This window comes from Psittacula echo (assembly GCF_963264785.1).
Source record: "Psittacula echo genome assembly, chromosome: 3".
Classification (NCBI taxonomy): domain Eukaryota; kingdom Metazoa; phylum Chordata; class Aves; order Psittaciformes; family Psittacidae; genus Psittacula; species Psittacula echo.
This window is the reverse complement of record NC_137736.1, coordinates 91,786,468-91,803,103: the sequence shown is the minus strand read 5'-3', so window position 1 is coordinate 91,803,103 and position 16,636 is coordinate 91,786,468. Positions and strand designations below refer to the sequence as shown.

The following is a 16,636-nucleotide window of genomic DNA, read 5'->3' as shown; positions in this document are numbered from 1 at the left end:
ACAAGACAGCATGCTAAACTTTTGGGGATTTTTTTTTAATGTTTGTTTATGTATTTATTAGTTTCAAGAAGTACAAATCAGCTATTAGAAAGCAAGTTGTTTCATCTCCTTTTTTCACAGCTGATGAAATATTAAGTAATTCTAGCTGTCAAAAGCATTAAATAACCATCTCCCATAATCCACTAGTTCTTTGATTGTAAAACATGGCATATACTCACCATACTCGGTTTAAATGAAATGCAAAGAACTAACACAAACTCATACTTTTATACTTATTTCTAACTGTGAGTGGCTGGTGACACATGTGAAAATATTTCTGTGAAATTAGGTAGTTTGAGGTTTTGGTTGGCAAAAAAAAACCTGCTGGCAGTGAGAGATAACAGACGTAGTAAGCAAAATTGCTGTCAACTGTCTGCCTTTGCCTGCACTTGGATTATTCCTGCTACTGAACACAAAAGATTTTTCCATTAATCATCTTCTTATTTTTCTTTTGTTATGAGGAACGGTTCATCCATTCTTGCCAGCTTGAATAAGTAGACACAAGGATTATCAGGGAGAAGAAAACAGTGCCAAGAGCTCTGACTATAGAATTAAGAAATAATGGACAAAATGCTGAGAACCAGGCGTGTTCCAGACACTTCCTCTCTCTTCAGTTCTTTGGAACTGAGAACAGGCTGGTGTTTCCATCTACTCAGGAGCCAAAGCCACAAAAGCTCTTGTCAGGCATCTACACCTTTGAAAGATTCAAGCAAAGATCAGATTGTTAATCATTACTTATGTATTTGTTATTACATGGGGTAGGCTGTGAGAAACAAAACAATGTTTTTGGTTAGAGCATTGACCCAGAGCTTTTCAAGCTGCTCATCAAAGACTTTTCCCAGGCTGCTTTTTCTCTTTTCTCAGCCAACTTGTTTGTCAGTTTTCTTCTTCAAATATGCAGCCTATAACTACAGTCCATACTCTTGTGGTGGTTTGAGTGATGCTGTGTAATGTCAGTATCACATGGACTCTTGGCCTCTACACACTCTTTATCTGAGCTTCTCACCTAATTTAGTAGCAGTTACCCTTATAATTCTCTATTGCCAGTGTTATCTGCAGGAGATAAATGGCAACCAGAGGTGTACTGACTGTGTAGGAGGGTTTGCAAACAATTGCCTTTGGCAGAGGTTTTTGTACTGTCCATTAAATCTTCATGCAGATGTCCTTCAGAAGAACAGGGCTTCAGTGGAAAGGGAGCATTTATTGCAAGTAGAAGGATACACTCCCAAACTCTTAGGGACCCAGCCCCAGAGATCCCCAAAGGGACAGGATATTTCTGTGCTTTCAGATTTGAATTTCTGTCCTCCAACTTAACAGTTAATGCTTGAGGTAAACCAGTCATATCACCAGTGTGATCTGTGAGCTTTGTTTTCTATTTTGTTTTGGTTTTGCACAGTAACATCGTAGAATCAGAGCAGTTTGAGTTGGAAGGGAACTTAAAGATCAGTGGTGAGGCGCTGGAACAGGATGCTCCAAGCAGTTGTGGATGCCCTGTCCCTTGTGGAAGTGTTCAAGGAAAGGTTGGATAGGGCTTTGAGAAACCTGGTCCAATGGAAGGTGTCCCTGCCAATGCAGGGGGATTGGAACTAGATGAGCTTTAAGGTCCTTTCCAACCCAAACCATTCTATGATATAAACATGAATCCCTCTAATAGGTTTATGCTTTCCTTTTCAATCAGGTTGTAAGTCTGCTAGCAGATCTGATACCCAGCCACCCACATGAACATACATGGGTCTCTCATGGCCCCTATTTACCTCTGGTACCCACCTCAGACACCTTTTGTTCATTGTGCTGGCTAACCTGAAAATTTGCAGCAGGATTACATAAGCATATTTACATAGGTCTGCCCAGTATCTGAGCCCACTCCTGTGGTCTCTCTCAGGTAGTTGGCCTTCAGACCCACGGTCTTTCCAGTATTCAACTGCCAGGTCTTTTTTGGACCACTTAGCAGCTATCCACTTAGCAGCTATCCTGTCTCGAGTTCACCAGCCCATTTAAAACATGTCCCCTCACACACAATAGATAACTTAATCACAGAGAAGATATTTAGAAACAGAATTTAATAAGGAGAAAAGACAAGAGTACAGTGATCACATGCTGGTGTTGGCCTGGCAAGTGTATTGACCAGGGGTTTGCTTACTTGCAACTGTCTTGTTTAATCCTCCTTTATTTCCTCATGCTTATTCCTCTTGGATTCATCTTGCTCTTTCCCTTCCTTTGGCTCTTCACCTAGACATTGCATTAAAAATTCCATGTTTGCCTAAAAATCCCCAAAGAATTCCATAAAAAGTTTCACATACCCCCACAATTCCCCTCTTCCTAGCATCCCTTAGCAAGTTTGCTTTCCTATGAAATCCGTGATAATCTTGTTTTTCTTCTCATCAGCTAGAGTTCTGGTTGAATATCTTGAAGGTAATGCTTGAATAGTTCATGTTACAGCTCATTCATCTGGGTCTCTTGAGGTCTGGTCTTACTATTCCTGTTATCTATGTTTTGTCAGCTGTGTTTATTTTACCACTTTTATTTCTTGCCTTTATCTTTTATGCTGAATAGCTTTTAACAAGTTATTTTTACAGAAAGTTTCAGTGCAGATATTCCTTTTTTCTCCTCATTTTCCTCCCTCTTCCTTTCACCATGTTGCAATTATATTTTTCTGTCTTAAAAGGCTTTTATTCAAGTGAGCTATCGATGTCCATAGGGAGAAATAAGTAACTTCCTGGAAATGTATGCGCAGCTTTTCTCATATTGGTAGGTGGTTCTGTTCTAAGTACAGCCCAGAGTAGTGTCTGTTTTCCAGTAACTAGGAATTACAGTTCAAATGTCTCTGCTAAATTTTCCATGTACCATTCCATTTCTGTGTCACAAAGGTAAATACTTCATACTTTTTCTAAATAATACTGTTGCTTTATCACTTAGGATCTGAAACACTATTTCCAAAATATGTTTGTGTCAAAGATGTTAATAATTAATTTTTTTCTTTGTAGAACCAAAATTGCCGTTTCAGGCACCACATCAAGTTCAGCACAAAGTTATGAACACAGAACAGAATGGCATCAAAGAGAATCATTCAAGACACATTTCTCGCAATGACATGAGGCAGCCAAGGAATGAGAAACCCCCTCGTTTTCAAAGGGATGTTCAAAATTCAAGGCAGGCTTTGGAAAGTGGTGGGTTACCAAGAAACAGAGGTCCTGAAAGACACAGCTCTTTAGAACATTGGACAGATGAAAGAAACAAAAGTGACAGACATTATCCTAGAAATGATAGGCCTAAGGATTTGAGTTATCCCATAGCTACTCACCAGAGTGATACTACATTCAAAAAAAGGGATAACAATATGCAAAACAGAGTACGAAAAGGGGTGTCTTTCACAGAATTCAAGGAGAACTCTGCTGCTCAAGATACTACAGACAACAATAACCAGAAACGGGGCAAAAGGGAAAACCAAATACACAATTCAGAAAATTTTTGTGATAGGAAGGCACGAACAATAAGTAGCGAAGCCTTTATGGTAAGAAGTGAGCAACATTTTGGTGTTAATAATGATTACCAAAATCCTGGTAGAACTGATAATTTTAATGCTGTACCAAATGGAGATACTGAGCATCATCAGAAAGGTAGACGAGTAGGACCTATCAAGTCATCAGGACCCACTACAATCCCATCTTTTGATGATAAAATGTTGTATTACAACACTGGTCCCAAAAGGAGATCTGGGCCTATCAAACCAGAGAGAATATTAGAACCATCGATTCATGTGGAGTATGGGAAAAGCTGGAGACCAGGGGACGAATGTTTGGCTCTTTATTGGGAAGACAACAAGGTATGCCTTTGCAAAATGAGAAGTACCTCAAATTGCGCTCTTACATACATGCGAATATTTAGAATGCTAGCACAAAGGCATGGGCTTTGTTCATAGGTGTGTAGTGTGCTTTTTTGCTAGTTTCTTGTTCTATTTTTAAATTCTATTTAGGAGATTTGTAACATTCATTGCATGAAACTGTAAGTGCATAAATTAAGTCATCTTGAAGGTCATTGTTTCTTTCATTCAGGTGGAATTTAGGGTGACTAAGTTTCTAACGGGAGCATTTGACTTAAGGAATGAAAATCTGGGGGAATGAGTACGGATCTAGGTGCCCATATTCATTCCCAGGGAACAATGAACAAGTTTCTGTGCCATCTAGAGTAGTCTGTAATGGTAGATGTGCAATGCCTTTTTCTAGAATAAGTTAGTGTGCAATCTGTACTAGTGCAAGGCAAGACCAGAGTCTGCAGCAAAGGGCTTGTTAAAAAAACAAACAAAAAACCCCCCTCTTATTTCAATCATTACACAAAAGAAACAGCAACAGGCTTATTTTTTGTTATCATTAGTGGACTGTGATAATAAATGTATTAAATAGCTGAAGGATTTCTGGAACAAATGAGTTATGCTGCATGGTAGCTTTGTTTTCCTGATTTTTAAAAGTTTAAATACTTCCTCTTCAGCTGTTTTTCCTGTTAATAAGATGTCTTTTGCAGCAAGACCCATTTTCTTTCATCTTTTCCTTTGCTGAAAAAGTTTGATGTTATTTTTCCTTTGGTTTGTTATCTGTTCAGGATAATCTGTTCTCTTCTTGGGTAGTTTCTTCAGTTTTTGACCCTTTCTGATAACCTGAGAACTCTTAAATGCTATTGTTCTTTAAATAGGCTTTATTCACACCATTTTCTGTCTTTTTGGTTATTTATTTAATGTTTTGGGGGAAGGTTGTCCATTTTATAGGGAGTAGACAGTGTTAGCTCAGCAGCAGGACTTTATGTGTCTTTTGTCTGTGTGACTAAAGGAAATGATAAGACAAGCAGAATTTTTGTTAGTGGCAATATACAGTGTATTGGTTCTCTAAAATAGGAATATGTAGCTTGGGTGGATGGATTAGTGTGAAATATAATGGCATATTGTGGAATTGTTTCCTATTTTCAGAAGTACATTTGCATTACTATGAGATGAGGTTTGGAAATGCTGGAAAACATGAATATATAAGTATAGATATAAGGTAATGCCGGACTGTTACCTGAAAAGTACTCATCACATTCGAAGAGGGGGCTTTTAAGGGTTATCATTTTTTTGGTAGTTATAATAAATGCTGCTGCTCCTATCTAGGACAACTTTGAAATATGATGATGAAGTACAGTACTGAACTTAACCTTATTAGGAGGCAGTGATTTCTTTGTGTTCAGTAGCATAAAAGTGATTGAATATCGTCAAGAAAGCTGATCTGTGTTTGTATAAATATCAAAAAAATCAAGTTTTGTGTTTAGAAAAAGGACTCTGAAGGGGCAGTTTTTTATTTTTATCCTATTTCATTATGTGTTAAAATAGGTGTATGTTAGCATGCACAGTTTATATGGCTGATAGACACTTGGTGATGAGTGTATTTTTAAGAAAAAGTCTTACAGTAACACTTCCCTGTGTGCAGTAGCATTTGTTAGTGATGAATTTGTTCTGCTTTCAGAGAAATGAAAGCAGGGCTTTTAACTGTTCAGTCTACTTTGATAAATTGCATATTTTCTCAATAAGTATTCTAAATATATTCTATGATGTCCGTGCAGTCTGCCATGTCAAAATTTAATAACTAGTACTAGTTTAATAACTAGTACAAATATTACTCAAAATATAATACTAAGACTAAATATATGTACATATTTTATACATATGTGTATATATATATGTGTGTGTGTATACATATACACACACACACAAACATATGTATGTATTAAAAGGCAGTTGTTAAGCTGTTTGTGGTATTCCAGGTAGTATTTTATGACCTTTGAAAATTTCTCTTTTTAAGTTCTACCGGGCAGAAATTGAAGCTCTCCATTCTTCTGGGACAACTGCAGTTGTTAAATTCTGTGATTATGGAAATTATGAAGAGGTGCTTCTCAGCAACATCAGGCCTGTTCATGCAGACACATGGGTATGTGATAACAAATTGTATTAAAAGATACAAACTACGCAGTCTGTACAAAATATGTAACCCTGCAGAACTAATGCCTACTCATGCAAGGAGTGCCAATTGCATGTGTGGAAAACAGTTAAGTAAATAGACAGAATCTCAACTTTTAGTTGTCTATATGGAACTTCATAAAATGTGCTATCATGTGGTATTCTTTTTGTAAAATACATTTCAAGTGTATTGAGTAATTGACCTGTCAGCCAAACAGTTCTATACATATTTGCTCTCTAAATTGTGTTACTTTTAACACAGTTTTCTGTTTTATTTCATGTATATTGTATGTTGTTCTGTAAGTGTAAGGAAACAGTGTTTTAAAATATATTCTGTGACAGTTTTTGCTACATATGTGCATATGGCTAAAAGCAGATGTCCATATCAATTTATTTTGTATCATGATTTTATTTTTATTTCTGTGATTTCTTTGTTGCCAGATGCTGTGTTGGAGGTGTGTGCCTCAGTCTATTTTATGAGATTCAGAATGTATTAGCCTTATGGAAGTTGGAAATTTCAGAAGGCTTTATTTTTGAATGTCATGGAAATAGAGGTGCATTTTGATTTAAAAAAAATATATCAGGAGTGCACAATTCTTTGCTGTTCACTCTTGCCATAAACAGCTGCACAAAAAGTATTTGTATAATATTGATCCCTTAATGGTGGGTTTACTGTGCTTATTTTAATTTCTCACTTCTGGGTCGTATGGCCATATTACTACTGTTGCAGAGGCTGAACAGTCAACTACTGCCAGTGGTCTTTTAACCTGCCTTGTTGCCTGTAGCTCTCAGATGTCGTTATGGCCTCTGAGACGTCTTTTTTGTACTTAAAAAGATATTTGAAAGCTCTTCCCAACTGGTCCATTGCTGTGTCTTATCAAAATTTGCAGGGGTTTTTTTTTGGTTTTTTTTTTTTTTGAGCTGTAGGGTGCTAGTTTCTTACTGTATGATTGTACTTATTTTGATCCTTTTTCTGGGTTAATAATCAGCCTTTTCTTCGTGCTTTGGATTACAATCTTGAGGAGTGGCTTTTATTTTACTTCAGCCCTCTGAAACTTGGTTCTCATGGTATTAAGAACTTGGCTGGGTGTTAATAAGAAGTTGATCTAGTACTGAGGTGCTAGCCTGAAGCAGTGGCCATTCTTCCTGTCTCTTTGGTCTATCTCTGACCACATTGTCTTCCTCTTCCCTCTCCTCCCATGCTGGATTGTCAGTCATGTAGACACAGCATCAGTCAAATGAGAGGGACCAGTTTTTATTTCCCCCAGGCTGGTTTGGTTTCTTTTCAGAGCTAGTTTGTTAAAGATGACGTAACATGGTGGAACAATGTATGGATAGGGGATTCTGCTGCTGAAGTAGCATAGTTCTAACATTGTGCTGCATCCTGACCTAGTCATTGAGGCTTCCTCAGTTGTTACTGGGCAGACATAAGGACTTTGCAAGGACCTTTCAGTCCATTCAGAAATAAAGGATACCTTTCTCAGGGGAGCCTAGGTGAATAGTGTAAACCCAAACATCTGAATTTAGATCACTATATAGGAAGAACCAACATCTTCACAGTAAACAGCATTTTTATGTTTTCTTTCCAAGGTTTTACTGTTTTGTTGCTAAAAGATTCTTGCAGCTGTAGGAATTTTGCAGGAGAAAGTTGATCAGGACCTTAGTCTTCACTTCTCTGTATTTGAATGGTAATCCTCATCCTTATTACGCATTTGCAGTTCTTAATTGCCCACTGGAGTCGTGCTCTGATGCTCGGGTTTGTCTTTTAAGCTGAGCACTGCTGGTCACTTTTCTTTGTCTCAGTGTTCATATTAGTATGTAAATCTAGATAGCACACGCAAATACAAAATGAAGTTCTCATGCTGCTTAATACTTAATCCTTTGTTGTAAGATTTAAGCAACTTTGTGATATTTCTTCTTCAAGAGAGCTAAACAGATTTTAAACTGACTGCAGTAATTACTTTTCTTTCACTGTTCAATGTTATCAGCATCGATGACCTTGTTTTATTAGAAGTGTTATATTAAGTTTAATTTCAGACCTTCCAGGTAACTTCCAGATAGTCTTTCTTACCTGTCTGTACTGAAGACCTGTTACTAATGTAGATATATACTGTATATGAGTTCTGATGTCCAAATACTGCCAGTTTTTCAGACTCCTTTTTGAAAGAGTTGTTGATATTAAGGAAAGATTTAGTGAATTGACTTAAAGGCATAAATTTAATCTATGTGTTAGAATTGATGATTCCTTACTGTTTTCTCCAACACACTTTTCGGTACTCATGTGGAATTATTTTTTTATTTTTCCTGCCAACAAATATAAACTGGTGAAAATCTACACTGGGAGGAAGAAAAAAGAAAAAGAAAGTTTCTTACCTAGTAATTTGAAAAAGAAGACAAAATATCACAGTGACTTTATTTTGATGACACGACCAATTGTTTAAGCACCTGAGCTTCTGGTCTACTTTTGGCAACCTTTATAATTCTCAAAAATAATTATCATTAATTTACTATTTACATTGTTAGTAGGTTTATTATAATTTACTTTTTTCTTCACCCCTGCTAGTTAACATTCTGTTCTCTGTTCCTCCTGTCTCTCTAATAATCAACTGCGCTACATTGGTACAAGTTTTGTGGGTTTGGTTGTGGTTTTGTTGGTTTTGTTTTGTTTTGTTTTCATAGAATCATAAAATGGATAGGGTTGGAAAGGACCTTAAGATCATCCAGTTCTCACTCCTACCGTGGACAGGGACACCACACACTAGACCATGTTGCCCAAGGCTCTGTCCAATCTGGCGTTGAACACTGCCAGGGATGAAGCATTTACCACTTCTTTGAGCATCCTGTTCCAGGACCTCACCACCCTCACAGTAAAGAACTTCTTCCTTGTATCTAACATAAACATCCTCTGTTTAAGTTTAAACCCATTCCCCCTTGTCCTGTCACTACAGTCTCTAATGAAGTGTCCCTTTCCAGCATCGTTGTAGGCCCCCTTCAGATACTGAAAGGCTGCTACGAGGTCTCCACGCAGCCTTCTCTTCTCCAGGCTGAACAGCCCCAACTTTCTCAGTCTCTCTTCATATGGGAGGTGCTCCAGTCCCCTGATCATCCTCGTGGCTCTCCTCTGGACTTTTGACTGTAGATTGAATTTTCTGGATGTTCTCAGGATACATTGTGCTTTCCACTTTAATGGAAAAATTGTTACTAGGTGATCTTAAGCCTTCTTGATAATTGACTGTATACTGTCCATCACTATACAGTCAATATACAGTGACTCAGATGCCTGAGTCAGTCCTTGTAAGTTTTCAGTTACTCTGACACCTAGGATGCTGCTATTTATTTCTTTGATGACTGCAAGTATAGAAGATAATGCTGTGTTTTACATAAGTAGATCAACAAGCTAGTGGCGAGGGTTTTTTTCAATAATCACATACAATACCCATATAAATATATGAAATAACACTAAAATTGTTGTTTGGGCTTTTTTTTTTTTTTTTCTTAGTGCTTGCAAACTGTGTTTTAGGTATGTAGTTGATAAATATTTTTAGTAATAAAATTACATTTGTTTTCCACTGTTTTAGGGTTCTTCTAAGAATCTTGTATGTAACACTACAATACTGTATCTTTCTGTTTTTGTCTGTGTAGCAGGGGACACTTAATGAAAACATTTTAATGCCAGTGGAAAATCACTGAAAAGTCATTGTAGATACAAAAACTGCTTAGTTTTTCTTGTAAAATATGTAAGATTACACTAGTGTAATGTAAGGAAATGGTGAAGCTTTTCCACCTGTGCGTGTTATGGCCTTATTCTGCTTGCTTTCAAAACAAGCTAGATCTTTAATTTATTTAAAAATACTAATATGAAGTTTTTATTTCAGGTTAGTTTCCTCTTCCTATGTCTTGTACTGTTTTTTATGCCTAAAGAGGCAAGAAGGCAAAAATTATTATTAAGGTGTAAGTATTATACGTAATCATAGTGTTTCTATAATTTATTCTGTGGAGACTGCATATCCACTCTGCAGCTTTCCTCAGCTCATTCCTCCATTCAGAAATGAGCTGACACAAGAAAATAGCAAAGGGTTTTGGATTACAGTTAATTCATACCAGCAGACAGTTGAGAGATCAAACTTGGTAAAGTTTTGTCTTGTACCTCACAGTGCTTTAAGAGCTTTTACAGGTGTTGAGTTATCTTAAATTGAACTATAATTCAGGGTTTTCTTATATGCCTGTCCCGTTTCAGGTACATGAAGAAGTAAACTCCCATGAGTTTTCTGAAGGTGTTTGAAATTCTCTCCAGCAATGTAAAGAGCACTAATGAAAACCAGTAAATGTAAAGGATTACAGCTGTCTCTTTAAGCTAGAGAAGACTTCTGCCTGACTGTTTTATGAATGTTTTGAACCCATTCCAGTGTCTTGATTTACCACAGGCAAATACTTACTTGAAGTAAGCCATTTCTTTTTGGCTGTTCGACCTGGATGGCCTTAGCATCATACTATGGTCTTTCATATCAAGCAAGAAGTCTTTCCTATTGAATAATTAAGTAGGTGCAGTAGATCAGTGTGTCTTGGTTGGATCTCTTATGTAGCTTCTGTCTTCATTGACTATACTGAAAACAAGAGTGTTAAGAGAACTGTATGGTGTACTTGAGCAGTTCTGAGATTGCTGTAGAAAACAAGTCCCTAAAGAGTTGCATCAGGCAAGAATTTGATGTCTTCAGTTCTGTTGCTTCTGTACTGTTAGGAAAATTTATAGAATAATTTTACAGTTCATAATTACTCACTGATTAAATTAACTAAATGAAGGCTGAGTATTTTGGACTAACCTCCTTCCTGAGTGGTGGTGCATATTTATTAATTAATTTTAACCTCAAAAGTTACTAGTGTAGATCAAGTTTCCACAAAAGGCTATCTTCCTGCTTTAGTAAAACACTGTAGATTTTGTGCCTCATTTTTCATCTCACCAATACGTGGTGATTTCAGTTGCCTCTGTCCTGCCAGGCCGAAAAATTACTTTTCATAGTCTATCCTAAACTTTTTAAATTTCTCACTAAAGAGAGCTATTTACTTACTGGAAACATTCCCTTTAAATTCCATCACATCTTTCGCAGAGCACTGTCGTATGTGCCTTTATACAGAATTAATATTCAGGTTCTGTAAGGGTAATTCTTTGTATGATTCATTTGTTTTCCCAGCCTTTTTTGTTAGAGGCAGGATTTAGAGACAAGCATTGTGGAAAGCATTTATCTGGTAAACTACTACTAGGTATTTTTCTTTAGCAACTCCGTCCTCTGAGAAACTACATAGTTTTTCAGACCTTAGCTTGGGGTGTCCATCTTGGAATGTAGACAGATGATGACAACTTAAATGTTCTATGAAAGTTACTGGCCCTTAGCTGAAATGTAGTAACTGGCACTTAAGGGTGATTAAAGGAACTGCATTTTACTTTTTAATAAACTGAAAGCAGGCAACTCTCAGTTGAGAGGAGGTACTTTATACTAAGTGGGCATAAAACAATGGTTTTCGATTATTTGTCTGTATCGTTAAGCATCACAGAATATGTTTCAGTCTTCCACTTGAGCATTTCCTCAGACTATGAAATACCATTGCAAATGGTTGCCAGCTGTACCAATCAGATTAAGGACACATTCTTCCTGGAGCTTGTAGTTATTGAAACAAGTTGTGACAGTTAAAGCAGGCTACTTAGAGCATTGCACTGTTCTCCTTCTTCCCACCCCCTTGTTATTAAATGTAGTTGCATACAATGGTAATCCATTATTTGGAGACTGCATATGGGCTCCTTAGGTTGTTTATTTTGAGTGAGACTGTATTAGAGGTGCAGCCTCACCAGTGCTGAGTAGAGGAAGGCAATCACTTTCCTGGCCTTGCTGGCCATACTATTTCTGATACAGGCCAGGATGCTGTTGGTCTTTTTGGCTGCCTAGGCACAAGCTGGCTCATTTTCCGTGGCCATCAATCAGCACCCCCAGGTCCTTTTCCACTGAGCAGCTTTCCAGCCACTCTGCCCTAAGCCTATAGCATTGCATAGGGTTGTCGTGACCCAGGTGCAGGACCCAGCACTTTGTCTTGCTGAACCTCTTACCATTGACCTTGGCTGATTGACCTTTTGCATGTTTTTTACTTTCTAGTTCTATTTTGAGCAGTTGGTCATTCACAAGTGAAATCACACAGGCATTTGTTTACTGGATGTACACTTGTGTGTGACTTTGGGGATTTGTATGGCAAACTTTGTCATGAGTTGAGTGTGTGCGCAGTGCATTCTGTTTCACCTAACATCACTCGGTACTTCCCTGTTTATGTTTTGGTAGTGGTTCCATGCCCTAACAGCAAGCATTAGATAATTTATCGTAATATCACTTAGTGTTTTATTTCTGAAGGTTTTGTTGGCAGAGTTTTCTGATTACATCCAAGAAGTCCAGCAATGCAGCAAACACTTCCCCATGGCCCCCCATATGTAACTGTATGGTTTTGCTTATGAGTGCACCAAGTGCACAGAAACTAAATACTGAATTATTTTTTATTTCCTAAGTCTGTGGACATCTTCCTTCAACCTGAGGTTCTGAAAAACTGGATGAATATTTTATCAATTAAAAAACAACAAAAAAGGAAATGTTTGGGAGAGGGAAGGGCTGACAGTTGTATGTGGGAGAGGCGATGGAGATGGACCCTTAACATTGTGGCTTTTTCTGAAAACTGGCACAATTACTCCTCATAGTAACATTATTCCTTATGGTACATAACTCCTTACAGTGGTTACTGTTAACTGATTTCATGTTGTTAACTTTGCTTTGTTGAAAACATTTCCACTTTTAGTTTGTGGCTTTCTTCTTGCTGAATTGAGAAAACTCAATGTGTTCTGTGGCTGCATGTTATTTATATAGCAGATCTCACTTCTTTTCTTTTAGAAACTATTGGAAAGAAACCTTGAAATATTTGTAGTTTGATACTGATACTACTCAGTTTGAATAAGCTTTTACTGACAGAAGGAATGTGGTGTGAATGGCTTAAGTATTTCTAAGGAACTTTTGAAATTGAGTATTTTTTCTGTATTGACAATATAGTGACAACTTGCAGGAGACTATGATTGTTTCAAGCACAAACCTCACAAGAAGGGTTGCATATTTATATTAGTATGTGCCACAGGGAATGACTGTATCAATAACCTGTGCAATACCCTTAAGGGGAATAAATAAGCTAGCAAAATGTCTGTGGGATAATCATGCCCCAGGCTTAACATTATCCTAGTTTCATGGAAATGTAATTGTGAATGTGGTCTATTTAGAAAACAAAAGAATACTGTTTTCAGAGCTGAAGAATAGCAATGAAGTACAAAAATGTCTGATTCCAAGTTAACTGTTGTGCTGGTTGTAATGGTCTCAGATTTAAGTATGTAATTCTTTTCTTAGTCCATCCATCTATTTTCATTTCATGCTTCTTTTTTTTCTGAAGAATCTACAAATTTTCTGTCACTTGGTATCTAATGTTTATTGCTTCACTCAAAACTCAGGATGTATATTGTCTTAACGATTTAAAAATTGGCTGTTTCTGAAGCTCATCAGCTGTTGTCATAACTTACATTTTTAGCAGAGGGAAAAGTGAGCTAAATCTAATTCATAGAATCACAGAATGGTTTGGGTTGGAAGGAACTGTTAAGATGTTCTAGTTCTAACTCCGCTGCCATGAACAGGGACACCTTCCGCTAGATCAAATTGCTCAAGGCCCCGTCCAACCTGGCCTTAAGCACTTCCAGAGATGGAGCATGCACAACTTCTCTGGGCACCCTGTTCCAGTGCCTGATCACCCTCACAGTGAAGAATTTTTCCCTGATACCTAATCTAAATCTACCCTTTCTCAGTTTAAAGCCATTCCCTTGTAAAGAGTCCTTTTCCATATTTCTTGCAGGCCCCCTTCAGGGACTGGAAGGCTGATCTAAGGTGCCTCCTGAGCCTTCTCTTCTCCAGGCTGAACAAGCCCAACTCTCTCAGCCTGGCTCCATAGGAGAGGTTCTTCAGCCCATCATATCTGTGGCCCTCCTCTGGACTTGCTCCAACAGGTCCATGTCCTGGCCAAGAAAATGTAAAATTATTTGACCTCTGATGTTTGGTTATTGAAAGTCAACATAAAAGAGATTATTATTTTATTTCTGATGCTAAAGAAAACTGCCTAGGGAAGGCTTATCTTGACATTTTTATTTTGAGAATGAAAAAACAACAGATATTATGGTGTAGCTCCATGCCACCTAGTTTTACATACTATAGTTAAGAATATACTTATTTGCGGCCGATGTGTGCTTGGTAGAGACAGACATACCCTCATAAGAATCAGTTCCTTTTTCTAAGTATAAGTAAAGGAAAAATATTGCTTGTGTATGTTTGGGGGGGGTTGTTGTTTGGGGTGTTTTTTTAGGGGGTTTATGATATTATAGCAAGTTTGTTTCAATGAATTATCAGAAGTAGCTTGTAAATTTAATTTGTCATATAGCTGATTCCTTAGTTACAAAAAACATAATTGTAGGGTGCAGATACACTGCAAAAGATCTAGGCAAGAGTTAAGTAACAGTAATAATTATGTATCTAAATATACCATTCTAAATGGTATATTAAAAGATTAATTAAAACCCCCTCACCTTTATCATATAATTACTACCTGACAGCATTTATTTAAAGGAACATTTTTGATTGATATATTTATAATTAGTTACATGTATTTTTAGTCATCAGTGATAACTACTGCAGTGTCTTACATGACATGTGTGAGCATCCTAAAAGTATATTTTCCTAAAAATTTAATGCTACCCTCACTCCCTTATCAGACAGTTGATATTAAGTATCTGAGAGCAGTGAGGAGTCAGCTCCCTGCAGGTCTAGCGTATAATCTTGGATCCCACTTGTCCTTCTCACCCATAATTTAACTCAGAAATTGGTATGGCCATAGGCTCAGTTTAATATATATGTGTTATGTGCTGTGACAAAAACCTGTGAGCATCCTCAGGCTCACAAAGACTACTCTCTGAGAAGATTACTCTGTGAGTGGAACTGATATTTTAAGTAACAAGCATAATTTGCAAAGAAAATTGGTCAAGAGCAAATATGCTGAATGGTTCTGTAACAGGCACTTCAAAAATGCTTTTGTCACTAAGTCAGTACTTGGTTAAGTTCCTTAAAAAATCTGCATTAGTGGTAATTCCTATTTTACTTGGAATTTTCACACCTTATTTAATAGCAGGTTTTGAAAATATGCCCTAAAGCCACTCCAAGAACATATAACTTAAAAATGTGTACTTTTATTTAATGAAAACACCACTGTTCACAAAATACTGTGTTCACTGTTAGTTATTATAGTGTTTTAAGAGTATTTAGGTGTTCAGATAAAGTAAAAAATGAAGGGACTACTGTAGGCAATTCAGCCAGTGATTTTTTTTTTATATAAATATGGATATGTAATAAATTGCAATATAAATTTTAAGTTTAGCTTTTCATAGGAAACACGAATTTTTCAGTATGTTTGTAGTACAGTTGGGGCTTCTGTTTGGTTTCTTGTTTTTTTGATACTTCTGGAAAATCTTACAGTCCATTTTTGATTGACACAAGCACAGGTAAGTAGAAACTGCAAAAAACCCCAAAGATTAAAGTACTCAAGGAGATCAACACTGGGGGATTAGGCAAAAGAAGTAAATTTTGAGAAAGAAATTTAACCAGGAAAACAAGAGGTCGCTTGATTTGTGAACAACAGGAGACAGCTGTTGCCAGCATACTGGGCAACACAAAGAGGCATTAAATCTGGACTGGGAAATGGGAGTTGAAATGCATATGAAAGAAAAGTTCATTTTGCAAGGAAGCAAGTGCTCTTTGTACTGAGTCCAGCAATTTTTCCATGCATTGAGTATGTGGCTGTAGTTAAAACTGCAGCTTAAACTGAAACAGTGGTTTGACACTACTGAAATGGAAAATGCCTTCTTTCTTTGTGTTCTGTCTCTTCTTTGTCCCATGGTCCCTGGCCCCACGTTACTCTTTTATGCGTTTTTGTGCAGACTCTGGTGCTCATCCCCTAATGGCTCACAGAGAGCCGTAACTAAAAAGCCTTAGCAGAAGGGCCTGGTGAATAGAGCAGGATTTTCTGTTTACAGGCAGGAACAGACAGATGTAACTAGTTTGTAGGTGGCAAACTCGGAGCTGCTCAGCTGTGACTTGCAGCTGCATCCTAAATATGAGCAGAACATTGAGTAAAACATTTGGGTAACGTGTATCTTATGTCTTGCTTTTTACTGTCATCCACCTATTCAGTATTCTCAGAAGTGATACAAAAAGTATTCACTTCAAGGGCTGCATTTAAAAAAACCCAACTAATTTCTAAATGGTTATTTTGAATGCACTGAATGAATTTCAATTGCAAGACTTCTATGAGAAAGCTTTTAATGAAATTTACTCTGCTCTAATATTGTTAATTTTAAGAGTAAATTGGTTGTTAAAGTATTTTAACAGAGCTTTATTCTGCAGCTATGAAATCCATTGATTTTTGTTTTTTTAATGTAAAAGTGTGTTGGTAGTCACTTGGCTGGACTGAAGTTCACTAAGCTCAGCTGGTAAAGTATGGTGGTGGTAC

At 37.1% G+C, this 16,636-nt stretch overlaps 1 protein-coding gene across 1 annotated transcript in view; it reads left to right on the top strand.

The window, feature by feature from the left end:
• TDRD3 (tudor domain containing 3) overlaps positions 1 to 16,636 on the top strand; it is a gene marked incomplete at its 5' end in the record, with an annotated part of 104,930 nt that overhangs the window by 79,150 nt on the left and 9,144 nt on the right. The window contains 2 exons of the mRNA XM_080613211.1: positions 3,024 to 3,862; positions 5,865 to 5,990. Coding sequence (XP_080469337.1) covers positions 3,024 to 3,862; positions 5,865 to 5,990 — 965 coding nt within the window. The remainder of the gene's footprint in view (positions 1 to 3,023; positions 3,863 to 5,864; positions 5,991 to 16,636) is intronic.